The 20,120-nt window shown below is 39.1% G+C and overlaps 1 protein-coding gene across 2 annotated transcripts in view; it reads left to right on the forward strand.

Moving 5' to 3' along the window:
• hyou1 (hypoxia up-regulated 1) overlaps nucleotides 1-19,379 on the forward strand; it is a 20,426-nt gene extending 1,047 nt beyond the window's left edge. The window contains exons 2-25 of one of the 2 annotated variants that reach the window (XM_034889521.1): nucleotides 519-594; nucleotides 1,007-1,100; nucleotides 1,276-1,354; nucleotides 1,521-1,675; nucleotides 2,690-2,766; nucleotides 3,233-3,414; nucleotides 4,510-4,625; nucleotides 8,682-8,868; nucleotides 9,100-9,234; nucleotides 11,993-12,075; nucleotides 12,612-12,744; nucleotides 13,685-13,869; nucleotides 14,344-14,482; nucleotides 14,834-14,891; nucleotides 15,054-15,130; nucleotides 15,304-15,342; nucleotides 15,373-15,525; nucleotides 15,617-15,783; nucleotides 15,875-15,962; nucleotides 16,753-17,009; nucleotides 17,101-17,185; nucleotides 17,550-17,811; nucleotides 17,923-18,027; nucleotides 18,947-19,379. In XM_034889521.1, the coding sequence (XP_034745412.1) occupies nucleotides 525-594; nucleotides 1,007-1,100; nucleotides 1,276-1,354; nucleotides 1,521-1,675; nucleotides 2,690-2,766; nucleotides 3,233-3,414; nucleotides 4,510-4,625; nucleotides 8,682-8,868; nucleotides 9,100-9,234; nucleotides 11,993-12,075; nucleotides 12,612-12,744; nucleotides 13,685-13,869; nucleotides 14,344-14,482; nucleotides 14,834-14,891; nucleotides 15,054-15,130; nucleotides 15,304-15,342; nucleotides 15,373-15,525; nucleotides 15,617-15,783; nucleotides 15,875-15,962; nucleotides 16,753-17,009; nucleotides 17,101-17,185; nucleotides 17,550-17,811; nucleotides 17,923-18,027; nucleotides 18,947-18,996 (2,976 nt within the window). In that variant the 5' untranslated portion in view covers nucleotides 519-524 and the 3' untranslated portion in view covers nucleotides 18,997-19,379. Of the gene's footprint in view, nucleotides 1-518; nucleotides 595-1,006; nucleotides 1,101-1,275; nucleotides 1,355-1,520; nucleotides 1,676-2,689; nucleotides 2,767-3,232; nucleotides 3,415-4,509; nucleotides 4,626-8,681; nucleotides 8,869-9,099; nucleotides 9,235-11,992; nucleotides 12,076-12,611; nucleotides 12,745-13,684; nucleotides 13,870-14,343; nucleotides 14,483-14,833; nucleotides 14,892-15,053; nucleotides 15,131-15,303; nucleotides 15,526-15,616; nucleotides 15,784-15,874; nucleotides 15,963-16,752; nucleotides 17,010-17,100; nucleotides 17,186-17,549; nucleotides 17,812-17,922; nucleotides 18,028-18,946 lie in introns of both variants that reach the window. The other variant, XM_034889520.1, reaches the window with a different exon arrangement.
• Nucleotides 19,380-20,120: the final 741 nt, after the last annotated feature.

Genomic DNA, 20,120 nt, shown 5'->3' on the forward strand with positions numbered 1-20,120 from the left:
ATGTATATATATGTATGTATATATGTGTATATATATGTATGTATATATGTATATATATGTATGTATATATGTATATATATGTGTGTGTGTGTGTGAGATCAGGTGCATTATCTGCTTTGCATATCCTTGGACAAAGGCCCTGGCACTACTTGGCAGTGGTCAGGTAGTGGACCATGAGGAAACATAAGTAGTGATTGGACAGTTATCAAAAAGACAGAGTATGATGTAACTATCTTGCTTTCTACTAGTGGAAAAGCCCTGTGCAATCGGCAAAAAGACCAGGTTTGGCTTTTCAAGTTCTTGGTTCTCAGTGTGTTGCACCTGCTCCCACATAAGGAATGGAATGGACCGGCAACAACACCGGACTAAAAGCATGTCTACAGGAGTTCTGTGTTGATGTGATGACGTTCAAAGTTGAGAGGTTTTACCGCACATGGAAAATATGGACAAAGTTAGGACGGTTAAGCACCTCGGCAGTCCTCTCTGTTGAATTATATATTATTGTTTTCTCTTTACAGCTCATAATGGGGGGGAGGACGCTGGTGCTTGCTATTTCTTTCTGCCTTGTTCTGGCAATGTTACCTTCTCGCACAGGTAATATGATCCATCCACATACACAGACATGTTTTTTCCAAAGTCAAAGTATCTTTATTAGTCTCCCCAAGGGAGAAATATGTTTTGGACACAGAGAAATAGAATGTTATTGTTTTTTTATTCTATGGTGTTGTAGTTCTTTCTGTTGCTAGTCCAAATATAATTCAAAGTATTACAACTACAAATGAGACCAACATGCAACTTAAATTGCAGCCGATCTAGACACCAGTCCTATAATGCCAATAATGAAATTGGGGAATTGTTTCAGACAATGTTTCCGGACTCTGGCTTTGTTTTTGTTATATACAGTAGGACTTAAATTTGATTAATTATGGTCTTAAAAAAGGTCTTAAATATGACTTGGTGAAACCTGCAGAAACGCTTTTTATGTAACACCTGTCTGTGTTTGCAGTGACTGTAGCTGTCATGTCCGTTGACCTGGGCAGTGAGTGGATGAAAACAGCGATAGTGAAGCCTGGTGTGCCGATGGAGATTGTTCTCAACAAGTGAGTTTTTGTCACGGTCGTGGAATAGTGGGTGTACACACCTGGCATGGCCACGCCAAGTTTTCTATTCCCTTAAGTGTCATGCTCAACTAACGGACAAGCAAAGTACAAAAGCAAGTGAAATGAATACAGCATAAAATGACACTTCAACGTTGAACACTACTGTTTTCTTCAGGGAGTCGAGGAGGAAAACACCCACGGCTGTATGTCTCAAGGAAAATGAAAGACTTTTGGGAGACAATGCACTAGGATGGGTATGACTCCTCCAATGTGCCTAATGGAGTTTGATAGAATATCAGCCTAGTGTAGTGATAAATGTTTGCACTGTCAATGCAATATTCACAAATTTCAAGTTACCTGAAAATTATTTTGATAATTTCCTTGTGTGCCAATAATCGTTACAATGTGTATACATTTCAGTCTGTGAAGAACCCCAAAACAGTTTACAGACACCTCCAAAGCCTCCTGGGCAAAAAGCATGATAACCTCCAGGTGGAGCTGTACAAGAAACGTTTCCCTGAGCATCAGCTGCTGGAGGACCCAGTGAGAGGCACAGTGTACTTTAAAAACTCAGAGTGAGTCTCTTTAACCCCCCTCCATGCTTGATTTACTCTGTTTCTCGCCATATGATACGTGCTATATGAAATCATTCATCTGTTACCGTATTGGTCTGAATACAAATAGTTTTGATTTAAACAATTCTGATTCCAATTCTTTTTTTTGATTGCAGTTCTCACCAATTCTTTGAGGGGTGGAGTTGAAACGGGTCACGTGCTTATTTCACAGATACAAGGAAAATTATTTTGATTCAATCGTGATTTACAGTTTGACGGGCTTTTTCAGCGTAAAATTAAGCCAGACTTTACTTTGCTTCATGGCTGCCACACAACAAGCTCCTGCAAGTAAACGTCAGTTTCGGAAACCAAAACTTGAGCGTGTTAATTTGGAACCGAGGATCGGCTTCTGAACCCAGAGTTCGAAACAATTCCATCAAAATCTTTCAAACGGTTTCTTATTGGAATGCCCAGTCCTACTCCCAAATCATAAGGGCGGTCTGTGTATCATTTAGTCTCTACATGTATATCTTTTCTAATAATGGGACAATGAGCTCCTGTAGCTATCCCTAATACACACATGATAAGCGATTTGCTCTTTGTGCACCGCTAGATAGGGCGCAGAGTGCAGCTCAGGTATTTGTCATCAAAGGTGGCAAGAAGGCTATTTCCCGTAGCTAGGTAACGACATGCTCTTATCTCATTGGTTGCGCTTTCGAAAAGTCAGTGGCAACTAGGTAAAAATTGAAAAATTTAAGTGCAGCAAATCCGAGTGGTGCGTGATGCCAGGGGTAGTGCAGAGCATAGTTTGGCGGCACCGCCCTCCTCATAGGAAAGCAATGGAACGCCTGGTGCAAAGTGGCTTTGCTGCCTGTCATGTGTTGGCTGCGTTAGGGGTACTATAAGCGGTTATCATGGGAACATCAATGCCAAATTACCACCTGCAAAAACATTTTCAATAGAGGATAAAAAGAGACATAACACTTGTTTAGAATGGGGCATCTGATCTGGATTCCTGCTTTTTGTTTGTGGCAGAGAGATGCAGTACACGCCGGAGGAGCTCCTCGGCATGGTGCTCAACTATTCTCGTGTGCTGGCTCAAGACTTTGCAGGTCAGTTTCATTGTGTAAGAAAATGCATCTTTGTGACATGTTTTAAATATGAAGTAGGGCTGCATAAGATAGTCTTTACGTATCTATTGTCATGGCGATATCAACCGGCGCAATAAACACATCGCTAGAAGCTGCAACACATCGCGAAAGACTCAGTTTTTTCGTGTTAGTTGTAAGAAAATATTACTAGGAATTCTTTGGTAGTGGTGCCTTTTTATGTTTAATACATTGTTCAATTTGTTCAAAAAAAGTGATGAATGATGAATTTGTTTTAAATTCAACCAGCAGTTTGTTATATTAAAGCAGAATACAGACAGCAGCAGAAATGCAGAACAGACTACACTTTATTATTGATTTATTTACTGCAGGTATTAGTGCAATATTCAACAACTTTATCGCATATTTTCTTCATATTGTGCGGCCCTAATGTGCATCATTTTTTCTTCCTTGTCCTAATCTCTCACAGAGCAACCAATAAAAGATGCAGTTATCACAGTTCCAGCCTTTTTCAACCAGGCAGAGCGCAGGGCAGTCCTGCAGGCTGCACAGATGGCCGGTCTAAAGGTCCTTCAACTCATCAACGACAACACCGCCGTGGCCCTGAACTATGGCGTCTTCAGGAGGAAAGATATCGACAACACAGCTAAGGTGCATATTCATATTTACTCCCAAACACACTTCAAGAATGCCTCCGGTGATAATCTATAGTTTTCTCATTGCCAACTAATCCCTTGAAAACATCAAACCAGCTGTGAATGTATCTACTAACCAATATCGCAGAGTCTGACATATCTTCTTCTTCTGTGCCTTTGAGCTTCATAGGTGTCGTAAAACTGTAAAAACACATCAGTGAGCCACACTGTTGCACTGGCTGATATGTTCCATAGTTATCATGAACACAAACACTGGAGTTTATTTTGAGACACAGATACACGCACAAACCCCCCCACACACACCCCAGTCCTGCTGCCATAAATATTCACCTGTTTTACTAATGAAAAATAACTAGGGTTGTGCAAAAGAATCAGTTTGGATTTGATTCAAGCTCTACCAATTCAAAATCAGTTCATAGAATTCCAAAAATCAATTCATATTTATAAAAAAGATTAAACTTTTTTGTATTGTATGTCTACTGCGTTAGATAGATAGATGGATACGTTATTGATCCCCAAGGGGAAATTCAAGTTCCCGGTAGCTTATAGACATCACATACATCATAACGGGATGTCAAAATAATATGAATATATACATACATACATACATACATACATAGATGGGAAAAGTAACTACATTTACATACTGTGAATAGTATTTTTTTTTTTTAAATTGAAAATCATTATCAAATTTTGAGCCTAAAACTCAGAATCAAATTGTGACATTTTCTGAATTGTTGACCCAGCTATTAAAAACTGACATGCTGTTTTAGGAAATGACTGAGCTTTAATAAAACAACTTTTTAGAAACTATATTTGTGAGTCATTTGTCAAGATTTACATCTTCATCTTGAGCTTGGAGTGGAATGCTACAGACAGAGTAAGGACGTGAGAACGTATTAAGAGACAGAGGATCACATTGTTGGTTTTGCTCCTCATAAAGAGATTTGTTTGAAAAAAATATATACATAATTAAAGACTGACAGCTTTATCCTAAAATATATCCTACGATCTGTTACTGTGTAGGATAACAAACTTAACTGATAAGAGAATACAGTTTGCTGAAAGTCCGATCTTGTTCCTTTTTCAGAACGTGATGTTTTATGACATGGGCTCGGGCAGCACAACTGCCACCATCGTCACCTATCAGACGGTCAAAACCAAGGAGTCCGGCACCCAGCCCCAGCTACAGATCCGAGGCGTCGGGTGAGTGGACTGAGAATGTTCCGCCCAGCACAGTGGTTACTGTGTCTAATGTGGGTCCGGGCAATACAGAAAAAAACTGATATTACAATACCATTTGATGTATCGCTTTATTTATATTGCATTGATAGTGTCTGGTTGACTGTTGGTGCTTTCACAAAATATCTTAACAGTGACATTTGTGATAAATAATCAATAATAATGTGGATATAATGACTAAGATGGGAAAGGTGAATAACAGAACAGCTAAAACAGTCTGAGTTCAGAAAATTACATCACTTTTCTGTAACACATTCTTTAAAACCAGGAAAGGACTCCACTTATGCCATTGTACGATTTCCAAAATGTAAGACGATATCGAGCCTCACTTATTGATGATGATATAATATCGATATATTACCCAGCCCTATTCTAATGGTACAGAAAGCCCGGGCCATGTTTTGAACCAGTCTGACAAAGCTCAACATGGTGATGCAGATTAAAGATTTCAGTTTCATGTCTTCTGTCCGTTGGTATTAACTGTTAATACTATAGTAATAACTATTATTGTCTTCTAAAACCTTTTTTCAAGACAGGGACAAACATGTTCAGTATTAAATAACATATGCTGCAATAAAACATGAATAGTTTCGATGGGTGCCTATGTAGCTCAGTTAGTAGAGCGCGCACCCTTATATAGTGTAGATGTTTACTTCTTGATGCAGCGGCCGCAGGTTCAACTCCAATCTGCGGCCCTTTGCTGCATGTCATTCACCCCTCTTTCTCCACTACCATGTCTACAGCTGTCCTATATAAATAAAGGCCTTTTAGGCCTTTATTTATATAGGACAGCTGTAGACATGCCCAAAACAAATCTTAAAATAAAAATAGTTTCTACTTCTGTATATCCATAGACTAATACACAATAAAGTAATGTAATAGTCTTTAAGGTAGGAGGGGCATGTGATCGGCTGAGACCTGAGGGGGTATGATAATGGAGCTAGATTTCTTTCTTTATCACATGCCAGAAAATAAATGATCTGAGAGAAAAAAAAATGTTTGAATGAAAAAGTTATCACACCAATAGCAAAAAAGCATTTTACGAGAGAAAAAAATATTTGTCAGAAGTTGTCAGACCTATAACAAAATATTATATTTGAAATTATATTTCAGACTTAAAAAAAGTGTAGATGAATTACAGTATACATGTTATTATAATAAAGTCACCTTTTTATAATTATTATAACTCCATTCATATAATAAATAGAATTTCATACTTAACTATTTATTGATTGTGCAGTTCACGTCATTTCATGACTATTGAATTGGTAACGTTTCTGTTATTGATATCAAATGTGAAGTTTTCAAAATGCAATTTAGTAAACAAAGGAAGAGTGTATTTCACATTCTCAGACCGTGCTTTAGCTTGGCTGACGTGACTTGGAAACATGAAATGACTTTTGCAAAAATGGTCTGTGTAGTTGGAGTCCTATTGTCGACACAGTACAGGGTGGTACTGTATCTGCATCTGTAATACAGACAGAGGCTCAGTTTTCAATGTAACAAGTGGGTGTTTCAGTCTGGCTTTTGGAGACATTTACACACTTTTCACATGTTTTGGGGCATTTTAAGTCAAGTGAGAATGCAGTCGTTCTTAAATTAAGTCAAGTAAGATTTTAGTCCGAGCCACACACACACACATTATATTAATCTCTGAAGACTAATCTATGTCACAAGACTTTGGTAGATTTCTTTTATTTCCGTCTTGGCTCTCCTCATCCTGTTGGAAACTCAGTACACAGGAAGAGGCAGACCACACACATGAGCAGATATCCATCTCCAGCTTCATTGCAGGTAGCTGACATTAGAAGAAGCCGACGGGCTGCCTCCCAGCTGGAAATTTGACATCCACATTCCAGTCAGCGTACTGTGGACCAGTCTCATTCAGCATAATACCATGTTTAGTTATTTTGTACGCAGCCATTGTTAACATGTGGTTTGTGCATAGGCAAATATAAAGATAAATGCGCTAGTTTTTTTTGTGTTCGTGGAAAACCTAGAAGTGGTTTCACAAATTAGAGGAAGGAAGATAAATTTGTTTTCTGATGAAACTACAGTTAGCCAGAGGGCTGTACCATGAGAAGTTTAACTTAGTCTGACTCTCTTTAGGTTACACTGAGCTTAGCATCAGTGATCATAACATACATCGGTGCACTCTTTATCTCCAGCTCAGAGCATGTTATTGGGTAAGAGGTTCTTAGTTGGTAATTATAATCACATATCATAGCCATGGGAGGAGTTCATATTTCATGAAATGAAACGGTGATACCTACGGGATATTCAAATGAAATGTAGGGGTGGGGGAAAAAAAATTGATACGGTATAGTATCTCAATATTTTCCGTGGAAATACTGTACTGCTACACCGACGCCAAGTTTGGAGCGATTATTATGTGTTCAGGTCATTGTCTGCTTGACAATCTCATTTTGCAGCAATTAAATTGAAGTGATATGAACAAACAGACATGTATCTTTTTAGATAAAACCGTTTCCTTTTTGGGACATAATTCAAAATTAGGAACAAATTTCAAAGTTTGGGGGTAAAAAAGGTAATACATTGCAGAATATTGCAATATGTATTAAATTCCCAATAACATATCGTGACATAAGTGTTGTGATGATATAGCATTGCGAGGCCACTGAAATGTTTACAATATAATAGCACAACTACATGTGAGACAAGTAGTGCCAGACACAGCTTTTTCTCTTGCCAAAGCAGAATGGCGTATGACAATCTGTAGGGGAAAAAGGCTCAAAGAAGTTAACCACTGATAAGGTCTATCTGATTTGAAATGTGCATTTATATAATTTCCTGAAATGATTAGGGGTATGTGGGGTATTTTTCTTTGTAAAAGACGATCACGGATATACATATTATTTTCAATTTTCTCAGTCAGTCTAAATATGTTATACTTACAAAGTTGTCCTTTGTTTTCCCGAGCTGCGGTGATGGAATGAGATTGTAGAAACATGAGAAAAATCATGTGCAGCTATAATCACCATTTGCCTGTTTGTGACTATCTCGGTGTGTTAGAAGCTCTGTTTTAGTCCAAGAGTGGAAACGTGTTGTGTAAAAATGTGTAATCTGTAAGGAAAAGAGATTCTCATGTTTTTTTATTTCTTGGCATTATAGGGTAAACTTTTGTCCCTGTCAGGTTCATGTAGAATTATATATTTTAATTAAAGGCCCCTTTCTCTGCACTCAAGGACACCGTACAGGGATACATGAAACATTTAAAAAAAATAAAGAACACAATAAGAACAACAGAAAGAAGAAGAGCAATTGACATAAAGTAGAATAGGCAGTGTTTATGAATAAATACTTGAGTGTACACTGGTCCGATTGGGGAACAGATCGTCAAGTGCAGGGATGATGGACGATTGTTTACTCCGACACTTCCGTTTGGATTTTAACTAACTCACTATCAGAACTTGGATGATATAAACATCTCTAGAATCTGCTCCCTACTGTGTATTTAGAGATGTTTCTGGTGGAGCACCCTGTCTACGCCCTGAACCCCGTTAATCAGAACCAGTGACAAGTTCATTTTAAATCCTTGATTGCAAACCAGTTTTCCATGGCTCTGACGCCTCGCATGTCTGTTCTCCTTATGCCTGCTCACCACATCTTTGCTCTTTGCTCCATACGAGTAAATACAACTATGGATATTATTTGGATTGTAATATTATTAAAGATAAGATTAAAGTGTTAAACAGAACACGATGATGTAATATTGTCGCACAGGGACGCAGACTTTCAAAAGGGAGCCTTTAAATAGAAGAGACCTTGCTATTAAAGAGTTTTTAGTTTTTTTAGGTATAAATCTTTTAAATAAAATGTTCACACTCTTAAAAAATGTTTTACACACTAACTGTACTGCTTGCAAAAAGATTAAAGACTGGATTATTTTGACGCTGAGCCACGCTGAAGATGATTCTTCAAAATCCCTAATCCTTAAATTATTATGTCAATAGTTTCGTTTAGCCCTCATAAGGTGTGCTTCTCTTGTTCTGGCTGTAGGTTTGACCGTGGGTTGGGGGGCTTCGAGATGGACCTGCGACTTCGGGACCACCTGGCCAAACTATTCAATGAACAAAAGAAGAGTAAGAAAGATGTGAGGGAGAACCACCGAGCCATGGCCAAGCTCCTCAAAGAGGCTCAGAGGCTCAAGACCGTGCTCAGTGCCAACGCCGACTTCATGGCACAGGTGAGTTCAGGGACCTGAACATGCAGCCCTTTGTCCATCCAAAACCCTGGCTGTAATCCATATGCAGCACTTGGAAAATTACTTGAATACAAAAATGAAAGGCTGTTTTTGAATTTTAGAAATGTTGCAATGTCTCATTGTTTTTTTGTTTTGTTTTTTTCCTAAAAGAATAATCGGAACATTGATACAGATGTAGTTACATTGCAGTGAAAGAAAATGTGTTTTCTTCAGGTGGAAGGTTTGATGGATGACATTGACTTTAAAGCAAAGGTGACCAGGATTGAGTTTGAAGAGCTGTGTGCTGATCTCTTTGAAAGAGTGCCTGGCCCGGTGCAGGACGCCCTTGCCACTGCAGAAATGAAGCTGGTCAGTATTCTCATTACCTGGTTCCACATGTTGTATCAAGTGTCCCACATGACAGGATAAGATTTAACTTTGATGACTTTCGGCTGTAGGGCACTGGAGACTCAGGATACAGAAAAGCTTGATAAGCATAGGAAACAGTGGGCTATAGACTACTATATTCATATGCTATACATACAATGTCCTGCAGCCCACCATTTTTTGAAGGTAGTCATGACTTTTATTAGAACTGCTAGACACATGTCTTTGTCCTTTTGAAAAGTGCACTCTAACGACATTGTAAGTTTCATGATTTTACAATCGCACTAGCCAGAGCTTTTGCCGGTGTAAACCTTTTCAAACCGGTTTGACATAAAGCAGTGTACCAGACAAGACCAGTATACTGACTTTTACCACTAGGTGTCGCACTTGTCTCACCTTTCCCAGAGTGAGACTGATGCAAGGGGGGAATCAGCATCTTCAAATGTATATAGCCATTTTTAAGCTAAAAAGCCATCTCCTTCCATTAGCATACCATTGACTGCCATTCATTTTGGCGTCACTTTGACTGCAAATAACGTAATCTAAAGCGTTTAAAGACACTTAGTTGTCCGCTGTTTATTTCTAAAGAAACACAACAATGTATAAATTGCTCCTGTATCTTGTATCTCACGTTATGGCCCCATAGCAGCCGTTCTTGTAAAAGTAGGCTTTGACATATATCTATCTATCTATCTATCTGTCTCTCGTAAATGATTTTAAACAAGAAAGAGGTAGGTAAATACTTCTTTTTATTTGAGGCACAATTATACTTTATATAAAAAATATAAAAAAAAAAAAAAGATTGGGCTTCACTGAGCTGCCAAACTAAAACATTTTAAGCTAAATAGAAAGTGCTAAAAGTGCTTCCCTGAACTGAGACCTGACATTTCATGGCTCAAAGTCTTATAGCTGGTCCCCCCCCTGGCTGTTGCATGCCCCTCACATGGCCAAAACCTGTAATTTGGCCTTCTTCCCCTTTTTTTGCCTTTGCTAAACTGGCTTGCCACACTCTCTAGCATCAATTTCTCCAGTAACAGAGAATGACCAGCAGAAATACTGGTACCAATACAGGTTTTCTCCTCGTGCTTAACATATACAACTGTGTTAATAACAATTAAAACTGTAGACATATGTCAGTGTGGACCGGTGCTGTCTCTCCATGTTGCAGGGGAGAGTAAGAGGAAAGATCCAAACACAGGCACAGCCTTACAGAAGAAATGGGTCATGTAACGCAACATTAAACCATATCAATATGAACAACGATTGCTTCGTTTGTGGAGAGGCCGCTGATGCAAGGACGTTGGGTGCACCGGTTCGACCTAGGACACGTTTTAGTTGCACCCTTACAAATTTTGACTGCGCTCTATAGCCCTGTAAATTACTGTATAGCCAGGAGAATCTTGCAGGCAATTGGGGGGACGTGGAGGCATACAGTCAAAATGACAAAATAATTAATCAGAATACTTAACAAAAGTTTGTCTTGCTCCCACGCTCCTTGACAGCTCCTACTCGAGATCTCCATCTCTGCAAGAATGATTGAATGATTGAGACTTACAACTGTCAGACAGGTTGCTCACGTCACAACTACGTCGTTAAGAATCGCTGGAAAAGTGCTTCTAAGAGATTTCACTGGATTCCGTGGAAGTCTACGGCTTCGCCTTGTCCATTAATTCTCATTATTATCCAGTACACATGGTGGCGGTAATGCACCTCAGCCCCATTACTTTTTTTTCCTTATGCTTTGCCTTGCCTTTTTCTTTCAGCTTTACATCCAAAATCTCCTTCTCTATGGCGCCACTCAGCAGTAACAACGTTTAGCTCGTCAGACAAATATTTGATTCAGTGATGCTTCAGACCGCTGCAGCGCCTTGCTGCCCAACCGTGCTTAGTTCTAATGCTATAGGCTAAATTGGATTTAGAGCTCTGACACCGTCTGCACAGGTTGCTGATGTAGGCTATCAATTTTTAAATTTCCCGGAACCTGTCATGACAAATAACGGTTCAACCTGTTTGCATAAAATCAAACCGCTTCAAGTTTGCACACGGGACCGGACCGGCAATATCATAAATCGGCATTGTTAGTAGGACTGGGTATTGTTAAAAAATGTCCAATACCAATAAAACCCATTCCTAAACGATACTTTTTTTCTATTCTAATTATTAACACAAAAATAAATTTAAAACATTACACATTACAGCACAAATCTTTTATTTATGTTACAGCTCCTACTACGTGAGTCGTCTCTCTGTATAGAGTTTTTTTCGTTAGACAGCCAATAACAGACAGATTATAGGTTTTGTTATAGACTCTGATGTGATTTACTCCTTAGGTATTGGAATTGGGTATAAAGTGGCGATACTAGATAATTTAGAGTCAATTTGGTTGGTGCCTAAAAAGTATTGAATTGGTACCCTATGTGTTATGGCATTTTTCCATTAATGTTACCTGCTCTACCTGCCTCAACTCTACCTGGCCGCTTGGCCTGTCAGAAGTTTGGGTACGGGATAGATATTTCTCCTACTTGTCCTTCTGTATACATTTCTGATTGGAAGACAAAGTGATAAGGGGCTCAAAAGAAAAACAAATTTTTGCAAAACATTGTTTGCCATTCTTAAGGTGTGGATTGATGAAATGTTATTGTAGGGCAAAATATTTTTTTTTAACAATGAGCAGTGAGTATAAGTGAATGGATGTTTGTATTACTGTTGATAAACTGAGTTCTTATATTTGTGCCAACAGGATGAAATTGAGCAGGTGATTTTAGTCGGTGGCTCCACCCGTGTCCCCAAGGTTCAGGAAGTTCTGCTCAAAGCTGTGGGGAAGTACGTGTCAACCACCAACATTCCTCATTTTACTCACGGAACGTATATGGACGTGCTGACAGTTGTGTTATTACTTAGAATTCCTCATGGGGAAACTACGCGCTATAGTTTTAAAACTGATATATTGCACTTTTTTTTTAATAATCTTATTGTAATTTTCCTATTCTATATTTGTTTCTTGACTTTTGCAGTACTTGCCTTTTATTGTCTTTTTTTAAATTTATTGTTATGACCCAAAACAGCAAGGCTGGGTGGCCAGATATAGAGGTGTACTCTTCGACACAGCGGCCGTGGGATTGACTCTGACCTGCAGACCTTTGCTGCATGTCATTCCATCTTTTTCTCCCCTTTCTCTCTCATATCTTAAACTGCCCTGTCAAAAATAAAAAATATCTTTAAATAAAAACACAAGGCTAATTCCCTATATGTAAAAACCCGGAAACAAACCTAATAGAAATTAATAATAGAATAGTAGTAGAGTTGAAGTTGAGCAGGTTTGGTTGGTTGTAACTGTGTGTGTGTTTATTTGCATGCAGAGAGGAGCTGGGCAAGAACATCAACGCTGACGAGGCGGCCGCCATGGGCGCCGTGTACCAGGCGGCTGCCCTTAGCAAGGCCTTTAAGGTGAAACCTTTCCATGTCCGTGACGCAGCTGTCTTTCCCATTCAGGTCAGTGCAGCTCATTCAGCGTCTCATGCTGCTGGAGGCGCATTTAAATATTTCAAAGTTACAGGTGGAATTTTTGAAATGCTTTGCTGATAAATGAACATTATTAAACCTTGGATGGGAAGAGTAACTTTGTTGTTTTTTTGTTTGTTTTTTTCAAACTGGACCCTGTTTTCCTGTGATTTTGTGACTGATGGAAATAACAATCCAGTATTAAACAAGATTGCTGTTGTTGGCAGCGGCGAAACAAGTTACTAATATAACGTTATTGGGCAAGTGTGCACCTTTTGATTTCTGTCTATTAAAAGTGCTGTTTTGGCCACTGACAGGTTCAGATTATAAGTGTGTCTGACAACAATATGGAAAGGATCCCTACAAAGTAAGATAATTTTTGTTTCACATGAAGCTGAGAAAGATTGCTATCACCAAAAAAAGGTAATTTTAATATCGTAAAAACACACATTCAAAGTCGACCAAATCAAAATAAAACCAATAAAAGCCATCCTGGTTTATCTTTCCACTGTTCCAACAATCACTGCTCTGGTCTGGTTGAAATAAACTCTCAATTTACATGTGGAATATGCTGGCTGTATACATGCTAAAAATACTGTTTATTTACATGGAGTTTGGTGATGGTGCTTTCTAAGCTGTTTCATGTTAAACATAAAGGATCTTACCCTTTAACAATGTCTTCGTAAGGATCCTTTCCATGATGTTGTCAGACACTTATAATAATCTGAGCTTTTCAGCGTCAAAAACTTTGAGTGGACGCTAACATTTGTCCAATAGGTTTGCAGCCTGATTTGCGGCTACCGGTTATAGCGTTCTCGCCCCAAAAAAAATATTAACCTATAACAGCACTCAGCAATGAATTCAGTTTCAAAATTAGATGTAAGAATACAAGCCATGTTAACTCCGACCACATGTAATGTGATTCCATCAGGTGGAGTTCACCCGCGAGACGGAGGAAGAGGGGCTCAAAACGCCAAAACACATCAAACGTATCCTCTTCCAGAGGATGGCACCCTACCCCCAGCGCAAGGTCATTACATTCAACCGCTACAACGATGACTTTGAGTTCTATATCAACTACGGAGACCTGAGCTTCCTCAGCCAGGAGGACCTCAGGTTGGTTAGCTGCTTTGGCACTCTTTGCTTCCTGGAGCTTGTGGAAAAGCGCACAATTTGGATCACTCCGGCAAAAAATAACTAATAATGAATAAATATCATTCCAGGAGGATTGTTAATAAACTAATGACCAACTAGAAGGAACTAAAGTTTACAAAAGTTTGTGATGTTTCATAGCACTTGACTTTGACTGCTTTTCAAGAGGTTCCCATGTATGATTCCATACCATCACTATCCCTCATGATTTGAAAAATCATTTTCAATTGTTTATTGCACAAATTGAATTGAACTTAAAGAATGATAGTTGTATCCGTAGAAAACTGCACTTTATAATGTGACAAAGACACTTAGAGATTGTTTGTTGTGTGTTAATTGAAAGTACGCAGTTAATATGGCCGTTAATGATAAAAGATTGATATATTGTGAAGCCCAATTTTTGAATGGATATCTCACCCTGTTGGTGGTGTTTTGCAGTGTGTTTGGCTCCCTGAACCTGACCACAGTCAAACTGACTGGAATAGGCAGCAGCTTCCAGAAGCACACAGATGCTGAGTCAAAAGGCATCAAAGCCCATTTCAACATGGATGACAGTGGGGTGCTCCTGCTGGATCGGGTCAGTTGCACTTTTTTATTGAACATTCACACATTGAAACCTTTAACCGGCAGCTCCTTTTTTTTGTTTTGTTTTTAGGATTGAGTATTTTAGTGTTTACCTTCGACTATGTCAGACTTACAACCAATACATGTTATTTTTGTGCCGTGTTACAACAGAATGTAAAGTTTGAACTTCTCATCCCGTTTATTGTCGCCTTAATTTATTTATATAGTTACCAATGCGAGACAACTGAGGCTGTACTTGCTCCCTGTACTTTTCTAGTTTTATTGAAATTGCTTGAACAATCACAGAATGAAAAAGTTTTTATTTTGTATAATCAAGTTAATATTTAATTATTGTCATCCACAGGTGGAGTCTGTGTTTGAAACCATTGTGGAGGAGAAAGAAGAGGAATCAACATTAACTAGTAGGTTTTGAAACGTATCTGTAACCTCAGCTGTAACCTTATCACTATTACCGGTGTTTTTCTGAAATTCTCTTTGCCCGTCTGCGTGGTATACAGATGGGACTTACAGGTATACAGGTGGGGATTTCTGACTAACTGAGCCAATGATTTGCTCCCTTTCAGAACTTGGTAACACAATTTCCACCTTGTTTGGAGGGGGATCGTCAGAACCTGCTCCAAATGTAACTGAACCTGTCCAGGTAATTGTAATTGTGTCCCAATCAGTGAAACAATAAATAAATAAAGCAAATACAGTAAGGCCTGTATGAATTAGATTTCACACTTAAATTGATAAACAAAATTAATTGACGATGCTCTGGCATGCCTGGCCTGAGATTGCAGGCAAAAATATTTCCTGATTTTGGGTGTGCAGGATGAGGAAGAAGTGCCTCCAGAGTCTGAAAAGAACAGCAATGACGAGGACGTAAAGGACACGTCCCAGAAGGACGAGGACGTAAAGGACACGGCCCAGAAGGACGAGGGTGTTAAGGACGAGGCCCAGAAGGATGAGGAGAAGCAAGATGATGCTGAGAAGAGTGCAGGCGAAGAAAATAGTGAGAGCAAAGAGGAGGCAGGCAGCAAGACTGATGCCAAGGTAAGATCCCTCTGAGAAACTCTTTGTTAAGACGAGTCTGTTTGGAATATCAGACTTGGTATTGAAACTAACCGTGTTTCTGCTGGTATAGGAGGAAAATAATGGGGAGAAATCTGGAAATGTTGAGGCAGACAAAGATGAGCAGAAGAATGCAAAACCTCAGAAAAAGAGCAAGATCACTGAAGACATCGCGGTGGAACTCGTCCTCAATGACATCCTTGACCCCACTACAGATGATGTTGCTTCTTCTAAGAAGAAGTAAAGCTGCAATTTCTTTTCTTCTTTTCAGCTCTTTTTGTTTTTCTGTTCTCAGTTTAATTGGCTAAAACAAGTCTATGTATCTCTTCAGGTTGCAGGATTTGACAGACAGAGACCTGGCCAAACAGGAAAGGGAAAAGTCACTTAACAGCCTGGAGGCTTTTATCTTTGAGACACAGGTAAGCAACAATAGCATTTTATCTTTTATTATTTATAATATATTATGTTTTTCATATATTTTATTTTTTCATCTTTTGCTTTGTACCTGTTAGTGTTTTTAATATATTTTATTTGTTCATCTTTTGCTTTGTATCTGTTAGTGTTTTTAAGAAGTGGAGTGGCTAGTGCAATTTTTAAAAGGGAATACAATCCAACATAACATAATCACAGATGTTTAATCCTTTCATGTAGTGGTAAAATGTGTGTAATCCCAAAAGTAGGCTGCTTTATATTTGTGTTGTCACTCCATTTTGTTTGCTTTTGTTTATTTGTAGGGTTAGCCATTGTCTAAGTTAAGTTGTCACGTACCTACAATTGTGTTAAAAATAATAGAAGTCCAACATTATTAACCTTTTGATTCATATTTTTGGTAGAAGTGAAATTTCTACATGGCAAATAATTTACTAGTAAGTGTTGTAAAGTCAAAGAAAACCAAAAGACCCAACATGCATGCTGCTCATTCTGTGTATTTGAATCTGTAATGTAAAATTGAAAGGGGAATGTTTAAAATAATAGCAGTGTTGTGATTAGTCAGTGAGGTGATTGATTCTGGGAAGAAATAGGTGTCAATTATGGCCCCTATTACTACCGGGCAGGGTTATTTTTGTAAAATTGAAATATGAAATGAAAATGATTAAAGGAAAGTAAGCTGCAAGACAGAAAAGAGCGTGTAATAGAACCATTCTATAGAACCAGATCACCTGTGCCTCCTTCCAAAAACAGATAACCTGGGTTCTTTTTTTTTTTTAGGACAAACTGTACCAGGAGGACTACCAGCTGGTGGTTTCCGAAGGGGAGAAGGAGCAGATGGCGGCCAAGCTGAGCGAGGCGTCGGAGTGGATGGACGAGCATGGCTATGCAGCCACCACCAAGCAGCTAAAAGAAAAGCTGTCTCAGCTGAGGAGCCTGTGCAAGGACATGTTCTTCAGGGTGGAGGAGCGACGCAAGTGGCCTGAGCGCCTGGCCACCCTGGACAGCATGCTCAACACCTCCAGCTTCTTCCTGAGGCGAGTGTTGAAAGCAAGGTGGAGATGTGAGGATTCTGTGGTGGGTCAGTACGTCTTTGTATTGACAAATATTTTTGCTTTTCTTTCAAAGGAGTGCCAAACTGATTCCAGAGGATGACCAAATCTTCACTGAAGTTGAGCTGAATATGTTAGAAAAAGTGATCAATGAGACAATGGTGAGTGGTAAATGTATTCATATTGGCATGCTGTCCTCACACTGCTAACACACTAAAGTTGGTACAGTTTTAAGGAAACTAGGTTATCCAGAATAGTCTTCAATAAAGTTGAGAGGACTTGCAAAGAAATAGTCAAAATGAAAGCAGCATAGGCTTTGAAATCCTGACTTTTTAGATTCTAGTATGGGTCAAATCCTCCATTTCCCATAATGCATCTCAGTAGGAACTTTTTTTTTTAGATTCTTCTTGCCTGGTAAATGCCCACATCTCTCTTAAACTTAAACATAATGTAGTCTGTCCTTTTTATATATGTATTGTCTTCAAGCTGAGATAACAGCTGTAACGTTGTCTCTGTCTGCTCCAGACTTGGAAGAACGAGACGGAAGCAGAGCAGGCAAAACGCTCTCCAACGGAGCGGCCCGTCCTGTTGTCCAAAGACATTGAGTCCAAGCTGGCTCTGCTGGATCGAGAGGTCAACTACTTGCTCAACAAAGCCAAGTTTGCCAAGCCGAAAGCTAAAGCCAAAGCTAAGAACAGCACCAGCTCTGATAAAAGCAGCAAGGCCAACAACACGGCCGAGGAGAAGATCCTCCCTCCCACAGAGGAGAGTACGGACACAAAGACTGGTGGGTCCAACAGCAACGCTGAACTATTGGTGCTCCCTTGTGAATATGAAAAAGAATTAGGATTGTAATAAGGCTTAAAATAACTTTGTGTATGTTTTTATTTGAATACAGAAAGCCCAGAGATTGTGCAGCCGGCCGAAGTTCCACCCACTGAAGAGAGCACTGTACACACAGACTCAGACAGCCAATCACAGCCCACAGAAGAAATAAATACAGGTCGGTCTGCCAAACCTGTTGCTGATGCCGACGAACTTTAGGGGGTGGACAAAATAATTGGAACACATTCACTGGGGTCCAGTACAACATTATACTACATGCTCGGCAATCCCCAGTGAACTGAACATACATTCTCAACACACTGAACAATATATTACTGTAATGGATTGCATTAGCTTTTAATCATTCTGTTACTTCATCCAGTAACAGTGACTATATTTACATGCACACTCAAATTCCACTATTATTCTGAATATGACAATATTGGGAATTTGATACATCTCTTGTAAACAGCATATTTAGGTTGGATAATCCAAATAAGTCCTTTTTCCGAATATAGCATTTTTTTCCATTAAGACATGGGATATTTTAATTGGTTCTACAGGCCTTCTTTGGACATGTATACAGAGCATGCGCCTCAATCTTGGTTTTTAGTGCAGGCTTAAGGTCAGCTCTGTATGTTGCTATGGTTACTGTAACCAAACAAACCAACCAGCCAACAGTTTGCCAGGCTGCAGACCTAATAAGAAGGAGAAGCACAGCTACTTATATACATGATCAAAGACTTTGATATCAACAAGTTTCTGAATATGAGCAGACCTTTTTAAGAAGCTGGTTGAAGGAATGGAAGAGGGGCGCTGTGTTCATACGTTCTAACAAGTAACAAACTTGTAATATTAGTGGAATATTCACTTTCATTAACCATGGAAACAGCTTATTCGAAATATTGTCTATGCCAGAATATGTGCATGTAAACTTAGTCAATGCAGTATGAGAACAGCTAAGAGCTCATTCATGCTCAGGGGCCACTTCAGTCACGTGATGTGCTTAAAGTCAACTCTCAAATCTTTACACCTCTTACCGATGTAACCCCACATACACCCAGTATTCATTTTCCCTTCTCTGTCCTCATTTCCAGGACCAACGGAGAAGGCCCAAACTGAAAACCACATACAGGATGAATTATAACAGCAGGAACCGGGGGGGAAAAAAAATCACTATTTATTGACGGTGTATAAATGTTCAAGTTCCTTCTTGCTCTGTTTTTTTTGTTTTGTTTTTCAATTTCGCTATTATTTCCTTGTCTATTGAGCTGCTGGAAGCTGATTGGATAAGGATTGGAGACCACTCATCTTGCCACCGCACCCCCTTATATCCCTTAGTCTTGTGTGCTGTTCATCTCTCTTGTGTTTCATGGATGATGTAAGCAACTGACACTGACTTAAACTCCACAAAGAGGCAGTTCAATGAAAATAAAGCCCCAAAACAGCATCTTTATAGGTGCAGGTCCATATAAAATTCCTTCTCACATCCAACCAATGCTCACATCCATGCTAATAAAGGGGGAGATGAAAGCAGTGCTTGGCCTTTTTTCTAACTATATGGACATTTGACAAGGCTGAGTGCTCTTATACACTGGTTTGTCAGCAGAACATTTAACATTGTGCTTTATCCGCTGCCCCGTAACCTCAGCCATGCTGCGTTGGTGTGAGGATAGTATTTGTCCTAACACCTGCACCTTTACTGACTCCACAGCCACTCAGGAAGAGTACTACTTAATGGTGTTGATCACAGCAGTGGGGGGGTTGGGCTGCTTAAGAGTATTCTCAATAGATAGAATATTTTTTGCCCCAATCCAGAGTTTATTTGACCATATAAACTGTAGTTTTTCTTTCTTTTTTTTAAACCATGACCATAAAATCTAAGCACTTAATTCACATACATTATGTAAAATATTGGAAGTATAGTCAGTTAATTTGAATTGAAAGCATCTTTGTTGAATCTTTGAATCATAACATTAAGTATATATCTGTTAACGTTTTATGCTATTAAACTACAGTACTTTACGTGGCTGTCCAATCAGACTAAATTCTACTAACGTGTCAACTGTAGCGTATGATAGCTGATATTATACTTGACCAGAATGCTAAGGAAAGTTGTTGTTGTTTTTTTCTTACTGGTAAACATCCAACATTAGGCTCCCCCTGTAGTTAAGTCAGATCAATTAGATTTTTTTATTACAGTGGGTACGGAAAGTATTCAGACCCCTTTAAATTTTTCACTCTTTGTTTCATTGCAGCCATTTTCCAAAA

The sequence above is a fragment of the Etheostoma cragini genome, chromosome 13 (assembly GCF_013103735.1).
Source record: "Etheostoma cragini isolate CJK2018 chromosome 13, CSU_Ecrag_1.0, whole genome shotgun sequence".
In the NCBI taxonomy this organism is placed as follows: domain Eukaryota; kingdom Metazoa; phylum Chordata; class Actinopteri; order Perciformes; family Percidae; genus Etheostoma; species Etheostoma cragini.